The 17079-nt window shown below is 41.6% G+C and overlaps 1 protein-coding gene across 2 annotated transcripts; it reads left to right on the top strand.

The window, feature by feature from the left end:
• Positions 1–257: 257 nt before the first annotated feature.
• LOC103175679 (protein phosphatase 1 regulatory subunit 7-like) lies at positions 258–17056 on the top strand. 2 transcript variants are annotated; one of them, XM_042342324.1, is made up of 17 exons: positions 258–364; positions 1202–1331; positions 1849–1929; positions 2690–2820; positions 3229–3281; positions 3926–4068; positions 4891–4977; positions 6214–6285; positions 6386–6441; positions 10259–10382; positions 11018–11100; positions 11679–11730; positions 12287–12356; positions 12558–12645; positions 14070–14131; positions 15035–15104; positions 16908–17056. In XM_042342324.1, the coding sequence occupies exons 1-17, from the start codon at positions 327–329 to the stop codon at positions 16960–16962; spliced, it is 1395 nt and encodes a 464-aa protein (XP_042198258.1). In that variant the 5' UTR covers positions 258–326; the 3' UTR covers positions 16963–17056. The 2 variants fall into 2 exon arrangements, with proteins under 2 accessions (XP_042198258.1, XP_007887024.1); XM_007888833.2 differs by lacking the exon at positions 258–364 and adding an exon at positions 493–532.
• Positions 17057–17079: the final 23 nt, after the last annotated feature.

Genomic DNA, 17079 nt, shown 5'->3' with positions numbered 1-17079 from the left:
CCTTAGCAACGCCTCCAGAAAACCCCAGCAGCCCCTCCAGAAACCCTAGCAACGGCCCTTAGCAACGGGTCCACAAACCCTAGCAACGGCCCTTAGCAACGCCTCCAGAAAACCTTAGCAACGGCCCTGAGCAACGCCTCCGCCAACGGCCTAGTAACGCCGGCGGCCTCGGGCTGTCTGTAGCGGCGCTTCCCCTCTGGCCGGAGCCGGAGCCGGGGCCTGGGGTGTCGGGGACGGCGGGGCCGGGACCTGGGGTGTCGGGGCCCGCGGGGCCGGGGTCAGGCCAGTTAAGAGAAGAGACACCATCCCACCCTCCCCGGGCCGCCATGGCTCCTGGCGCGGGGCTCCCTGCGCGGCCTCTCGGGTAGGATAAGGCCGGGGCCCGGGGTGTCGGGGCCCGCGGGGGCGGGGCCGGGGTGTCGGGGTGTCGGGTGTCGGGGTGTCGGGGCCCGGGGTGTCGGGTGTCGGGGCCCGGGGTGTCGGGGCCGGGGCCCGGGGTGTCGGGTGTCGGGGGGTCGGGCAGCAGCAGCAGGTCTGAAGCTTTCCCGATGCTAAACTCAGTGCGAATTCCCCACAGACACCGTAATACAATAACAACAACAATAACAGATAACAACAATAACAGATAACAACAATAACAAATAACAACAATAACAAATAACAACAATAACAAATAACAACAATAACAAATAACAACAATAACAAATAACAAATAATAACAATAACAAATAATAATAACAATAATAAGTAATAACAACAATAATATTAATAACGCCAATAATATTAATGACAACAATAATAACCATAACAATAATACAATAACAGCAACAACAATAATAATGTTAATAATATCAATAATATCAATAACACTGATAACAACAACCATAATAATGTTAGCAATAATAACAATAATATTAATAATAATATCAATATTAATAATACAACAATAACAATAAAAAATATTAATAATCATAACAATAATAACGAGACAAGTGGCGCTATCATAATCTTAATAACAACAATGACATTAATGCCTTCGATAATGTAATCTGAACCACAACAGCAATACTAGAATGAATAGTGCCGTTAATATTAGTGAACAATAACAGTCACAATAACAACAGTGGTAGCAATATTATTATGCATAATAATAATAATAATAATAATAATAATAACAACACACTTTGATTCATTTCCCCAGGGGGCTGCCCCGCGCCACAATGAGAAGAGCTCGTGGCAGTCGCTCCAACACCTCAATCCATTCCGGAGAGAAACATTCCGCCTGTGTTCAGGACATCGCTGCATATCACAAGGCTGCCCCGAAGGACCTGGTATTACCCTATAATATTTCCACCTGTAATTCTTTCCCCCTCCCCCTCCCCTCCATGAACTCAAATGACCGCAGGACATTAATAATGATGATGATAACAGCAATAATATTAATCCTTGCAATTGATGGCGCGCGCGCGCCTGCATAGCGCCGAAATGCCTCAAAGCGCAAGTCATATTAAATGTTAATATCCTGACTGATATGACCTCTGCGAGTTTTACTGTGTACCGCACTTAATGGTTGCCTTCGATTGCAGCGATAAGAATGAACAGCATTGTCAGACCTTTGGTGATAATGGTCACCGCTGAGCAGTACTAACTCCTCTTAATAAGTGGGAAACATTCACTTCAGAGCTTGGTCTTATTTTAGTATTTAAATCTTCACATTTAATGTTGAAAACTCAGTATCGGAGGAGTATTAAATGCAACTTGGGAGTTACTTTCTGCCTGACCATTCGTCGCTACTATACTGTGTAGATAATTTTGAACGTATTTTAACTAGATTTTTGTTTTCTGAAGGCTCCAGAACCGGACTGTTTAAATGACAATACCATTGAATTGCATGGAAAAGGAACGAAGAAGATACAGAAGCTCAAGCGAGTACGTGCTTGCCATTCAATAACAGTATTTTGCCTAAAGCTACTTTAATTGAATAAGTGACTGGGTGAAACTGTTTCTGAGTCGTCGGAAAAGCTTGTATTTTTTGAGTACTTTGAGAGATTCAGATTGCTTCCCAGGTCAGCCCTTGTCCCAGGTTGGACATGCATGGTCAATTTATTCAATTATTATTGTAACAATTACTCTTGTTAACTTTGCTAAGTATTAGATCCACACTAAAAACACTTCAGATATCAGTCTGGTTTGCAGAAATAGTGGGAAAGTATCGACTAGGAAAGAAGTTAATTGACCTGCTAATCCCAGGGAAGAAAACTATTAAAGATCAGTATTCCCTGTGCATTTGGAAGCAAATACAGTTTTGCCTGTTTGCTTAACCCTTTTCCCTCCTGTGCCCCCTCCCAACCCACCTCTACCTCAGTGTTTGCTATGTAATGTTTATTACTTTTGTATAGTCAGGCTGAAGGTGGATTAATTCAGCGATGTGGTAAGTGTTTGTGGACATCTACTATTGGCTGTAGACCTACACATATCTGACGTGCTTTCTTACTTTAGTGGAGACCTGAAGCAATTACTGATAATAATAATAATCCTTGCGTTTAATATAGCACCTTATCACATCTTTGAGACGACTCAAAGCGCTTGACAGGATACACTGTAAAGTGATCTAAGACAACAAATCCATTTTCTGTCTCGTGAAAGGGTTGAAGTACATTTGAAAAACCTGGAATTTATTTTGCTACAGCTATCTGGATTGAACACTTTGGATTTCTCGTGTAATTTCATAGAAGAAATTGAGAGTTTAGAGAATAATTGTGGAATTACAGAGCTCAAACTCTATGATAACAAGATCAGGGAAATCAAGAATCTAGACAGGTGAGCCACTAATAATAATAAATATTAATAATCCTTGCATTTGATGTAGTGCATTTTATATATGCCTAACTCTGTGGCAGAGTTCATATAGAGGCAATTGGTATAGGGGAATAAATTGGTACAGTGAAGTAATAATAATAATAATCCTTGTATTTGATACAGTGCCTTATCACGTCTGAAACGTCTCAAAGCACTTCACAGAATATACTGTAAAGTGAATTAACTGTATATTTTGTGGGCGAAACGAAGCAGCCAATAGTGCACAGCAGCGTCCCCACAAACAGTCGTGGAATGAATTGACCAATTTTTAAAAAAAATATTTGTAAATAATTTGAGCTATTTATTGTGTATGTGTGGGACTGGAGATTGTTAATTGTTATCACGTAATAATTTATCTTTTAATTATAGGTTGCAAGAGCTCCAAAACCTCCAGTTGCAGTATAATTGCATCTCACGACTGCGTAAGTGAGTCTTACTAAACTGTTTTAAGAGTGGGAAATGAAATTGCACAAACTGATCAAAAAAGCGTAAATGAGAAAAGTGAATCTAACCTACCAATCCCACTGCTGCAGAACAAACAAGAATTCTGCATCACTATCTCCAATGCTAAAACAATATATTAATAAACTCATCCACACATCCTCACTCTACGTTTTTCTGCTGCAAACTGTAATTCTATGAATTGGTATAATAATAATCCTTGCATTTGTAATAGCGCCTTATTATGTCTTTGAGATGTTTCAAGGCGTTTCACAGAATATACTGTGAAGTGAATTGACTGTATATTTTGTGGGCGAAACGCAGCAGCCAATTGTGCACAGCAGCGTCCACACAAACAGCCGTGGATTGAGTGAACAAATTATTTTTTATTTTCATTTTGAAAGGGTTATTATCCTCGGAAAAGCAATCCGTGAATCGACTAACAACTGGGTTCCTACTTGCTGCTAGGTGATCAGAGATGTGTGGAGTAAGGAAACTTGCCCAACGTTTCGCCCTGCCCAGGAATCAAGCTTGGGTCCTCTCGCTTGCAAGGCCATTGCTCTAACCACAAATATAAGATCAAATGTAAGGTGATAGTTATTAACTGTTCCTTACTTTCTTTCAGGAAAGGGTCTGCTTAAACTCCGAAATCTGCAGCGATTGCGACTGGACTGTAACCAGCTGGTCCGTGTGGAACCGCGGGAATTTTCAGGGCTCTCCAAACTGACTTATCTGGATATCAGCCACAACCAGCTGACAGACATCGCTGTAAGGATTGGCCAAAGGCAAAATACTGAAATAAAAACAGGTCGCTAGGAACACTCAGCAGGTCAGGCGGCATCTATGGAGAAAAGGCCATCGACCCGAAAAAATTAACTCACTTTCCTCTTTCCGTAGATGCTGCCTGACCTGCTGTAAGGAACGGGGGCTTGCCAGAGTGGTGCTAAGAAGCTTTTTTTTCCCCGCTGCTATAAACTTCCCGCTTGGCTCTTCACCCAAATGTTTAAGGATTATGGTCTTAAGGAAATTGCTGAAAGGTGCAAGTGGAGAGTTTGGGAAATTTTGAACAAGAAAGACGGATCACAGCCAGGTTAGGGGTGTCAATAAACGTGGGGGGGGAAAAAAGAAACCTTACGGTTGTGATAAAGTTCACATTTTTCTCTCGAATTGTTACAACATTGTTCCGACACCGGGAGGCGCCGCTGCCACGATTCCTGTCCGGTTGGAAAAGTACTGTCATGTTTTTGCTGCAGTGAATTTGTACGGAATCAATCAAATCCGATCAATATAGCCATTGTGCAGGTAACTTGATTCCCTCCCTCGCTGCCCTCTCGCCGCCAAACGACTCTGGTCCCTTTTTCACAATAGCTACTGGGTTTAAAGCGAGAGTCGCTCCCTTTCGTTAGACGTGTTCCTATTGAGAATGATAGCCGTTCCAATGTTGACGTTGATGGAATCAAGATGGAAGGAAGAGATAATCCGTCAAATGGTGGAGTATAACCCAATAGCATGAGCTGCCCTGATGTTTATGCGAAGCTACAATGAATGGAAACTTGAGAACAATAAAAAGTGTGCCATCTCTTTGTTCAGGCAGTGAATGAGTTGCCGTGCCTGGAGGAGCTGATGGCATCTCACAACAAGCTGTCCGGGGCTGTTGATCTCAGTCGATGTGAAAAGGTTAGTCGGGCAACTTTTATAACAAAGACTACACAGGACAGAAAAATATGCAGTCGACAGTGTGGCATGAAGGATCTTACCTGGGAAGTTAAATCATCTTGCCCAAATGCTGATTGGCCTGTTGTATATTTCCGGCACTTTAGCTTTTATTGCAGTCCTTCGGTTGAGACATTAAACTGAGGTCATGTCTGTCATGATTCTGAAAGAGAAGGGAGTTTCTCCTGGTGTTTTGGCCAACAATCCCCCCCCCATTCCCACCTCATAATTGGTCATTCCCTTCATGGCTGTTTGTGGGACATTGCTGTGCACAAATTAGTTGCCATGTTTGCGTACAAAGTCACAGTCACCGCACTTCACAGTAACTTCTGTGAATCGCTTTGTCACGTCTTGACAATGTGCTGGGTGCTAAATCAAATGCAATGATTATTATTCAACCTTGAAATTCTTTCGAATGTTTTTTTTCCAACAGAGAGAGAAATAGTAGATGAAAGGCTGTCGTACACGACTAAAACAAACTAAAAAACCTGCACCGTGAAACTGCTTCTTTTAGTTTATCAAAAAGATTTTCAAGTATTGCCTTTTTCCAAGCAAACTTAGAAACATAGTACAGCGTGCAAAAGACCATCTGGCCAGTCCCAAAATGTTTTCTGATACGCTTAATTAATTTTTTTGTGAAATATATATGTAATGCCCTCTTGAGTTTGCTGACAAACTCTGCCTCCACTGCCTCTCATAGCATCTTCTACACATTCATCTTTTCTGCGCAAAATTCTTCAATCTGAATTCTGGGTCATTTCCCTTTTCTAACTGAGTCGGTGTCCGCCTGATCAATATTTGTTTTGACTCTGTATTGTACACATTGTTATCGAGTGCAGAATCTTGAATGCTTTCGTAACATATTTAGTACGGTTTGTAGTATTCTGAGGTAGAAGATTCCGGGTTCAAATCCCACATTGGGACTTTGAGCTCGCAGTCTAGGTTGCTGAAGGACAGAACCTCTAACCCTGCAACACATCCCCAGCTCTGCATTGGAGTGTCAGCCTGGACTGTACGAGTTTGAAGTCCCGACATGGGGCTTAAACATGCAACCTTCTGACTCGGAAGACGAAAGTGCTACCAGCTGAGTCAGGCTGACAAACATATCAAAGAAATATTATCCCGTGGCCTCGCCAAATAAATTCAGGTGTCTAATTCCAGCTAAATAAGTGTGAATTTTCATGAATCTTTTCCTTTTAGTTACAGGAACTGGATTTGTCCAATAACAGGATATCTGAGATATACGGTCTGCCGTTATTAACAAGCTTAACTGTGAGTAAGGAATACAAAATAAATGGATGTATCTCAGGCATTTGCTTTAACTCTTCACGTATTGTGCTTTCTGATTGAATGCTGTTTTTTTTTATTTCAGACTGTTAACCTCTCGGAAAATGTTTTCAGCAGCACAGAAAGCCTTGGCTCTCTTTGGTGAGTCTGTGGAAACATTTCAGCCCACTTTATGTTTGAGTGTTAACATCTTAGCCAAGCTACAAACTTGAATCAGATTGTTGCACGCCATGAATTAAGGTAATTAATTAAAACATATATTGAGTCTAGTCCACACGCCATCCTTTTCAGTCTAAATTCGATGGTTAATTTAGTTAGACTTTAACTCTTCCTCCCCCGCCTTTGACCCCCATTATAAAAAAACAAATCTGGTTTTAAAAATTAATGGAGTTGATCATTTTTCAGCGGTTCGACATCTATAATACATGATGTTTTTGTGTTCGTAGTGAAAAATCTTGACACTGATAGCCCGCTACAAAAAATTAATTCCCTTCTTTATAAATACTAATCTTCCTCATTTGCATGGTGACCAGATGGTGCGTTGGAGGATAATAAATCATTTTGTCTTTCCGAGACTCCAGCAGTTTGTAGAGGTTAGAGGTGTCGTTGGAAAAATATAATTTTTTTTCCTTCCTTTTTCCAAAACATTTTCCTCCCTTTTTGTCATCTTTTCTGGCTTGTGAGAATATTACACAACCTTCTGACTTCCTCCCCCCTACCAGCACATTGTACAATGCACTCAATGACATGAAACTCTTTAACTCATTTCATGCTGTGCAGTATGATGACATCGCAGAAACTCAATATAATAATTATAATAATCCTTGCATTTGATATAGTGCCTTATCACGTCTTCTGGACAACTCAAAGCTCTTCACAGAATATACTGTAAAGTGAACTGACTGTACTTTGTGGGTGAAATGCGTCAGCCAATTGCTCATAGCAGTGTCCCACAGACAGTCGTGGATTGAGTGACCACATTATTATTAGTATTTTTTTTGAAGGGATATAAAAAAAAGTTATCCTTACTTAAAGTTCTGGGAATATCGTTGATGACCTAATAGGGAAACACACTTTCTTGTTTTGCACTGAACCATACAGATCGGAAGGTTTCAGGCTCGATTCCTGTTCGGAGACGAGTCAGTTGGTTGGTTCTGGGAAGCGTTACTATAAATTAGTCTCAGCACTCTCTGGATTAGGGAGGAAGGGAAAATCTGCCAGTGTCTCCCACTTCTGATGGCTCTCCAGTGACCTCCAACGGAAAGTGCATGCGTGGGTATGAGCGAGGACAGGATGGGATTCAACTGTGATGGAATACTATGTTGACAGTTTTGCTCACTATCAAGGCTCACGAGTGAAGAGTGAATGCTTGGTTGAGGTACCAGATGGGAGACATGGCCAATGGGACCATCGCTCAGCAAGAATTGGTGCCTTACTGAGAGAAAGGGAATAAAGTAGTAAAACAAAGCCTCGAAATTCTGTTGTGCAACACTTCCCGCTTAAACTCTGGCCAGCACGATTTTTCACAATTTCTCCATTTGAGTATTCCTGCGCTATGTGACCTGTTCCAGTGGACAACAACACACACTTTTGGAGAGTGCCTTTCACGTCGGGAGGACTTCTCAATACGCTGGACAGCAGGGATTTGGACCTGAGCAGGGGGTTGGGATCAGGAAGGGTGGAGGGCAGGGAGGGTAGGGGCAGGAGCCGGGTAGACAGCCCGAGTCCTGAATACTGGTCCACAATGAGGGTTTCCAATTGGATTTGCTCATCTATAGTGATGAATAGCCATGTAGCTCAAGTGCCAGAGCACATCCAGTTAAGTGAGGATCTGCACCCTAACTGCAGCTTAGTCAGTGCTTATCATTTACTGAAGGGGTGGGAAAGAAAGAAGTTAATAAAGTGCATGCAGCAAAGAGAGCTTGCATCTCAAAGAATATAAGCAGCTTTGCAGTTTCACGTACTTCTCTTCGAACAAACTTCTGCTGTTGACGTTAAAAAAAACCTGTAAATTTAAAAGATTTTAAGATGAAAACAAACTTGGTGACCTGTTGCCAGCTTCCTCAGCAATAAGGCAAGTTGTTTTGCTCGGATCCTGAATTCTCCTAGGAAGCTGGTTATTTAAATTTAAGACTCAAGTCGGACTTCTCCACCTGCTGAGGTGAGAGACACCATTTCCGTATCGCCAAGTGGGTCGGCAGAGAACTTGTAAAACCTGAAATGAATGTGGCTCTGGGTTGAATATGTTAATTGTGTGATCCGGTCTGAACAAAGCAGGTTGCATTCGAATTTAGAACCTGATCTCTGTAAACATTTTTCAAGAAAATCATATTTCAATTTGGCCTTGATTATCGATTCCAACAGCTCCAGTTAGTATAAAGCGGAATGAGAAATTATGGCATCAGAAACCCAGATGGGCTCCACTGATGACCCAGTGCCTGATTGCAGTAAACCCTACAGATTGGAAGGTCACAGGTTTGATCCTCAGCATTGGGAGCTGCAAATGAGGGGAAAATCAGGCAGGGGTCCAGCTCCTGATCATTTATCCAGCCAATCCTGCTAGGAGGCCTTCCTTTGGAAGAACATTAAACTGAGGTCCCGTCTGTCTGTTAATGTGGACGTAAGAATTCCCATTGCATCATTCAAAAAGAGGAGGACAAATTTCTCCCTGGCCAAGAACTCCCTGCCCTTTACCACATCCATTGATACCCCTGCCTACCAAATCCTCATCTACCTCCCTCTTACATTACCGAGAAAATAATAATTCTGTCTTCAATGGGTGCCCTTAAAATCCCATGATAAATTTTAGTGGGCACAAAAAAAAACTTTACATATGAACTTAGATATGCATTTGAAGGAAATAAAACATAAAATTTAGATTTCCTGTGCTTTGGTTGCAAGCCCAATCCCATCGCTGGTTTTGGACTTGTCTTGAATTACCTGCTGCAGAACAGACAGTCAGGATTCTCGAGCACTTTTTTCGGGCTTCCATTCCTGCTGACCATCGATCTTCAGGTTGCCCTGTAACGCCCATTCCTTGCACCAGATGTCCTCAATGATGTATTGATTAATCCTATGATGATTAATCCTGCAGATTAAAATAAATCTTTTATGTAAATCCAGAGTTGTTTTAATCAGAGATTTGCATTTGCATAAGCTATTACTGGGAAGTGGCATCAACAGTAGTGCCAAGTGTCACTTGGATCGCAATATCCTTTTTTGGGGTTTGCATTTTATTTAAACTGGTTTGCGTTTTGGGTGCTGGTAAATCATATAGGATTTAAACACATCCTTTCTAGCTATTGGTTCATCGAAAACAACATAACAATTGCCTTAGTCACTGACCTTGAGAGTGAATTATAATGGAGCCACACTTGCCGATGCTGACAATGTTACATGTCAGCTGGTGCTATGTCCAGCACCGTCCTTGGCACGTCCTCCTGACTTGAAAGGCGTTAAATAAAGGCAAGTTGTTGTATCGACATGTGATGCAAATTAGTTTCACTTCCCCCTAAACCCCAAACTTTGATACTGATTCATTTCAGAGCATTTGATTACATAGACCGTCAAACTATACAGTCAATTAACTTTACAGTCTATCCTGTGAAGCGCTTTGAGATGTCTCAAAGACGTGGTAAGGCGCTCTATCAAATGCACGAATTATTATTTGATGTTTATTTTCTTTGTTAGGTAAAATATTCCATGGGTGTTTTGGAGGGCTGTGCATAAATTCACTGTCATATTCATTCACGAATAGTCACTACGCTTTACAGAAAAAACTCGAGTGCTTTGAGACATTTTGATGTGCCATGGCATTTGCAAGGATTATTATTAATAATGAGTCCATAGATTGAAAACTGCTCATTTATGGCTGTCTTGTTATTTCCTGATGGAAGATGTACATTTTCTTGCTGATTTTGTGTCTCAGTTTTTAACTACACTCCGGGTGCTTCTTTAGTTCCTTGCAGGAGTTGAACTTTGGCTGCAATCAACTGGTGTCAGTTTGTAGCTTTGCTGAGCAGTTTCCTGTCCTGGAGGTCCTCAGTTTAGTCAGTAACTCTATTCATTCCTGGGAGGAGCTGGTGAGTATCAATGTTGTTTTGTCCGTGCAGAACAAGCAGGGTGAGAAATTCCACTATTCTAAGGATATCAGTTCTCTCGCCTTGGAAATCAATCACCTTAAGAACATAAGAACATTTCACCCACAAAGTATACAGTCAATTTACTTTACAGCATATTCCGTGAAGCGCTTTGAGACATCTCGAAGATGTGATAAGGCCCTACATCAAATGCAAGGATTTTTATTGTGCTTAACATAAGAATTGCTAGTGGAAAGAAACCTTGTGGAACTGGGGGTAATAATCAATACTGCAAGATAGTCGTGGAGGTGATGAGATAAATATGAAAATGAACCATGCTTTGCCTGTTACACACATGTTCTGTTCCTCCTATCGCACTTGCTTGGCTCAGTCGGGCGAGTTCTGGCAGTTTCGGGGCTGCCTTTTTATCCCAACAAAGGAATCAAACGATCGGAATCGCCTGATAATTGGAAGTGTCAGTCCTGGGGACTGAAGTTAGATTGTTGTGTCGATTTAACTACAGTTCTATCAGGGGCTGGGTCTGTTTTGTTGGGTTTTTTCCCCAAAAACATAGATTGCTTATCCCGGGGAGTGTGAGATCTAATCACATCCGTGTTATTTATGGTCCTTCCTTCCAGAAATCTCTGGCTCGGTGCTGCCACCTAGTGGAAGTGAATCTGGCGGGCAACCCGACTTGCGCTTCGGAGGAAGAACAAACCAGGTACGAGTCAGAGTCCCAACCACTGCAGCAGCAATTACTGCTTCTAAAACTTTCAGTGAGTGCAGTCGCCTCTAACTAAAGGCATATATTTCATGCAAATATCCGCATCGAAGATTACTCGGCCAGCGCTGAAATTCCCAGTGGCGATTTGGTGAGTTAATCTTTTTGTTACTGAAAACAGGTATACTTAATGATACAATAATAATAATAATAATAAATTATTGTAGACCTGTTCCTTTCATTGTAGAGGTGTGTTGTCAACCTTGGCAATATAGAGAACAGGGACTAAATTGGAGGCCATACATAACAAGGTTTCTCACTATCACTCAAACAAGTCACAAATGGGATTCCTTCTAGTAACCGCAAACACTTCACAGCAAGATCAAGAACTTGTGAAAGTAGATTTGGTTTAGAGAAGATTTACTGTTCCTTTGGGTCAATACAGTACATTTCTGGTTACTTGGAGGAATCCCCATTTGTGACCCCCAAGTCCATATAAAGAAATCTCATAATCGACCACACTTCACACTGTGTGTTTTCAGTCTCAAAGACAGAATAATTAAGTAGTGTTTCTACAGGAAAGTCATGGAGTTGTCTCGCCTTATGCCTCAGCTGGAGAGTTTGGATGGGGTAAGTACAGATGGAGTTTAATATTCAGGCCTTGAACTCGTCTCAGTTGGTTACTGGGAGGCGCACGTTGAAAAAGAAGCATTTTTCAACAGGATCTAAATTACCATTGCAGTCCACATCACTGAAGGCAATCAAGAGCAAAGTCGAGCCACTCCATGTGTATAGTACTGATACTTGAAAAAGTATGAGACCTTGTATTTTCAAGTATGCCTATGGTTGTAGTTGTCTTGTCATACGTATGTACGCTCTCTGCCTTTCAGAAATGTGATTTTATTTTAACTATTCAGATGAGATTGCGCTGAACCTGGACATTGTTAGAAAATAAGACTTTCATGTGACGCTGCAACGTGTATTTTCAAAACTAGATGACATTTGAACTTCAGGGAAATGCAGGGTTGTTTCAATTGAATGCTAGTTCACAGCACAAATATACCTCGAACAACACTAACTGAGCAAATCTAGTGATTGAGGTTAGTGTAAACCCCACACTCACGCACTGAGAGGTATTCTCTGTTTAAGACGGGATCAACAAGTGCTGTGTGTTATTGTGTCGCAGGTTATCGTTAACCAATCAAATAGAGAAAAGCAAGAAACTCCGATTACTTACAAAGCGGCACTGGATCCTGGTAAGGACACCATCGCTGTATGTTGTGCTGTATGAGCCTTTGCCTACCTTACTCAATAAAAAAATATACTTTACAAACATTTAAAAAATGGATGTCTTTCGAGGAGAAATATATTTGTCCCATATGAACTTGAGAACATTTTGATAACACCCGTGTTTGCAACTTGTTTTCTACTTTCGATACTTACACTTATCCTTGCAGATGCGTGTGAGACAACCCATCAAATAGCAAGCCACATTGCCAACTACGAGTCTCAAATGGAGGAGCTGTGTCAGTCACTGTCTGAAAGGTCAGATCACTTTACAACTGACTTGGGAGACCACACAAAAAAAAACATCTTCCATCAGTCAAAATACCTGCCAACCCGTATGTAGGGTCACTGATCATAATGACCATTTGCATGAGGTCACAGTGGGTGACCGGCAGCTGTGGATTGCAGTAGTCAGAACACATTAAGAGGAGTAAATTGGTGGACAATTTACTTTCACTCAGGGAGTTGTTTGGATCTGGAATGCGTTGCCTGAAAGAGTGGTAGAAGTCGATTCGATCATAACTTTTAAGAGAGAAGTAGATAATTATTTGGGAAGGACAAGTTTCCAGGGCTATGGGGAGAGCGCGGGGGGAGTGGGATTGATTTGGAAGCTCTTTTCCAAGAGCCGGCACAGACACGATGGGCCGAATGGTCTCCTTCTGTGCTGTATAATTCCATGAATTGTACTGCCCGTGTTGTTGGTCGGGGCATTACAATTGGGTTCAGTGCTCTTTCACTGAAGTGGGGGGTGGGTGGGGGGGAGGCGGGGGAGAAAAAAAACATTTTCCCACACACTGTGCAGGGAACCTGCTAAAACTCTGGTGTGTGAGTGAACTGTGAGGACAGGAGCAAAGCCCCACTGTGATACTCCCCCACAGTCGATTGGCTGCCAATACTCATTATCTGGGCTCACAGCCTATTGCTCCAGAGGTTGGCTGGTGCCCTGGGAACCCTACTCCAGTACACTTCAGTGTCTTTAGGAAATAAAATAATTTGAAGGTTTCAGATTTTTAGCATCTATATCTCTTTACGAGGGTGACAAAAGAATCACGACTGCTCACATTTTTCTTCCGAATGTCACCAGTGACTAACAGCCTGAATCTGCAAGACATTTCTTTAAAACGTGTCCAATTGGATCATATCTATGCAATATGGGATGTCAACATTATTTCCAACAGCAGAGGATGAGAGCTCAAAACACTTGAAGGATGGTGTTCCAGAATACTATCTGCCATAAACTTGAGGAACCTGGGCAGATACTAACTTCCCTAAAACTTTCCCTTTGATTTAAGTGAAATTGCACCTCAAGGCATTGGGTATTCTCATGAAGGAGCACGGTTTAGCACTTCCATCATTTTTATCCTTCGTCGCTCATGTACATAAACGTCAGACAGAAGATGGAGGGAGAGGAAATGCCACTTTGTGGGAAACTGCCGTTAGTCATTGTGGCAACAGAAGATAGTTATTCAGGTCATAAAATTTGTTTGGAATGTAGAAAGCTCTTCGTCTCATCCGATCTCGTCCTGTCAGAACAGCTGCCCTACAATTTTTTTTAAATGCGTCTAGTGTCCTGGGCTCAACCACATTTCCTGGCACCCTGTTCCAGTCATTAATTACCCCCAGAGTAAAAGAATATGGAATTGCTATAAGAGTTACTTGTATTTTTGGCTTTCCTTGCTCAGGTTCAGTCAAGTGAGAAAACTGGTGAAGTCTCTACCCAAACAGTCTCCTCCCAAACCTTCAGGTGAGACCACAATTAAACTTATGTCTAATTTCTTCATGTATAAGTATTCCAGACCTTGCAGGGTGCTCTCCTGTTTCATTTTAAGAGTATAACAGTATTAATCTCCTGTGAATGTACATTCAGTCAATTTACACCTCTCAACACATGTTAGGTTAAGCTAATAGCATTTTTTAGATCACATAGATCTGCATGTAATGCATCGCCACGTGTTGATGTCCTATTTCTGGACCAGATGGTCAGAAGCAATGAGATGCTTACCTAGAAACAGATCACATCCACTTGGGCTGGTACTTCATCTGTCTGAGCACCAAGCTTCAAAAACAGCATTTGGCGAGGTCTGGGTATAGGGCACTTTCAATGGACTTTTGTTTTAATAAACCTTACCTTTCAGTTGGTTGAGGTACTGCTGTACAATCTTCAGTAAAAACAAACTAACACTCACGGTTGTTTGAAGTGCTTTACACTAGTGGCTTAGAACCAGTGTGTGTGTGTGTGTGTGTGTGTGTGTGGGGGGAGGGGGGGAAAGAGGGAAGAGAGGGAGGGAGTGAGCTGAGAAAGATGACCGAAAGAAAACATGGTCAAAGAGGTAAGACGTGAGGTGGGTTTGAAAGTGGGAAAGAAAATGGGGAATATTCACAACATGCAGATTGGCAAATGCCCAATGTGCTTTCCTGTGATGGAGCCTGTTCCATCTGGATTCCATCACTCCCTCCCCCATACTGAATGATGCTTAAAAAAAACAAGTATGATTGTTATTCTATGTGCTCATTATCTGGAAAAAAATTAAGTGAAATGGTTATATTAAATCTTTGAATAAAAGTTGTGCAGTCCAGTGTTGGTTGATTTCTAGTGTGGATCTTGCCTTGAAAGTAAAGTTAGATGATTCGATAAATGTGTGTACAGGTTCAACAGAATCAGCTGGATCTCCCTTGGTGTCGAGCAGTGGAGCCCGGGCACAATCAAACTGCAGCAGGTAAGGAGGTAAAAGGCGTCTCAAAGCGCTTCAGAGTATATACTGTAAAGTGAATTGACTGTATATTTTGTGGGTGAATGTACAAATGAGAAAATACCAATCAGTTCCCCTGTCCGTCAAGGCCTTCTCTCAGTACCTGCTCTGGCTGCTGTCCATCTGCTACCCCAGCCCTGTGTCGCTATGCTGCATCAGGTATATTTTTAGTCTCTTGTTGAATGCTTCAGTCGATTCAGCTTTCACCGAGTCAACAAAAAGAAACATGAAGTCACTTATCCACAAGAGGGGTAACATCATCTCTTACCAAGAAGAAATCCGTTACTTAATTCAAAGGTACCCCAGCAATTTCCCCGGCTATCAAACTCAAATCTCTCAAAATTGTGCAGGGAAAAAAAAATCAACAAAATGTTTCTGTGTCTACAAACCATCAAATAAGACGTTTGCTCACGACTTGAACGTTCGTAAACTTTCACTGAAACAACTTTTTAAAGGGAACCAAACCGACGAGCTCTGAAATGCTAATGTTTCACTACATATTGCTGCCACCAGAGGGGACTAACGCCCAAACATTTGTAGATAAATGTCGAGTGTCTTGCAATGAGCAAAGAAAAGCAGCAGATTCAAACAGTCTTTTATTGTGTTATCTAAAAACAAAGTTAAGGCAACAGCCGTCCAACAGCATGTATTCTTTCTCGTTGACATCGCAAGAAATAAGATAACGGCAGACCTCAGTTTCCCTGCGATGCAGGTTCATCCCTGGCCTCTCCCAGACGGAGGGGATACTTTCCCACAAGGAAAGTGGGAAGAGGGAAGGAAGGAGGCCCCCAGGGTTCTTGCTAGCCTCCTACCTCTTCGTTCCAGAGCATTAGCATCGGCTTGGGAACAGTTGCCTGATAAATCTCCAAAACCCCAGGGGGCAGAAAAGTAAGGAAAAGAATACCAGGCACAATATTGTGGACTCAAGCTCGTTTACATAAAATAGGTCTACATGAGTTAGTGAGTGAAAATGCTCCACTGAACAGTGTATCTGAGACTCTAGTGTACATTGAGAAAAGGCCGCCCAGAGAAGCATATATACCAAACAAAGTGGATCACAAACCTACCTTCTGCAATTACCCTGATGCGACAACGTTCAGCATCAACACTGAATGCACCAGAATTAATTCATACATTTCTCCATAAGCCACCCCTCGGCTACTGTAGGAAATAAACGTCCACAAGTCACCCAGTGCCCGTGTGAGGTGGGCATGTAGTACAGCTGTTTGAGCAGTAATGGTGAAGCAGAAGAAAGGTCATCCTATGGATTCATGTTTAAAATTATATCCATTAATAGTCATGTTGACACCTCTGAGCATAAAATAGTCATTCCTATTGGAAGAAATAGTTCTTCCTTCTAATCTAACGAACCAATATTTTCTGCAAATGCAGTTTACAAAATTTATAGATTAAACTTCAATCACCAGTATCGTTTCGCCCACGAAATAGTCAATTCACTTTACTGTATATACTGTGAAGGGCTTTGAGACGTCTCAAAGTTGTGATAAGGTGCTATATCAACTGCAAGGATTATTATCAGTTTGTATTGAATATTTTCTTGGACTACCATTGTTTAAATTTTTTAACTGCATTCTCAAGTTTCTAATAATCACATTTATTTACTAATAGAGTAAATTAAGTATCACTGTACTGACATTAAATTTCCACGTTTACTTGTGAAAAGCTTATGGGTATGATGGTAAAACTTTGTTCCAGCTCTAGTTTAATGCCTGATCAGAACAAACCTGTAATAACATTTTTATGTTGCAGTCGTTCACGCATTCAAGACGCAAGAGAATTTGCTGCCCACTACGTTGACAGTTAATGTCGCCACATTCAACAGGTTCTTACTTGCATCTATCAGGTTAAAGACAAGACAAACGGGAGGAATTGACTTTCGCCTGAGATGAAAAGAAGTAGCAATGACTGCTCCAGACACTTC

Source organism: Callorhinchus milii, unplaced genomic scaffold (genome assembly GCF_018977255.1).
Source record: "Callorhinchus milii isolate IMCB2004 unplaced genomic scaffold, IMCB_Cmil_1.0 Scaffold20, whole genome shotgun sequence".
Classification (NCBI taxonomy): domain Eukaryota; kingdom Metazoa; phylum Chordata; class Chondrichthyes; order Chimaeriformes; family Callorhinchidae; genus Callorhinchus; species Callorhinchus milii.
The sequence above is the reverse complement of the archived record's forward strand: the minus strand, read 5'-3'. Positions and strand labels throughout refer to the sequence as shown.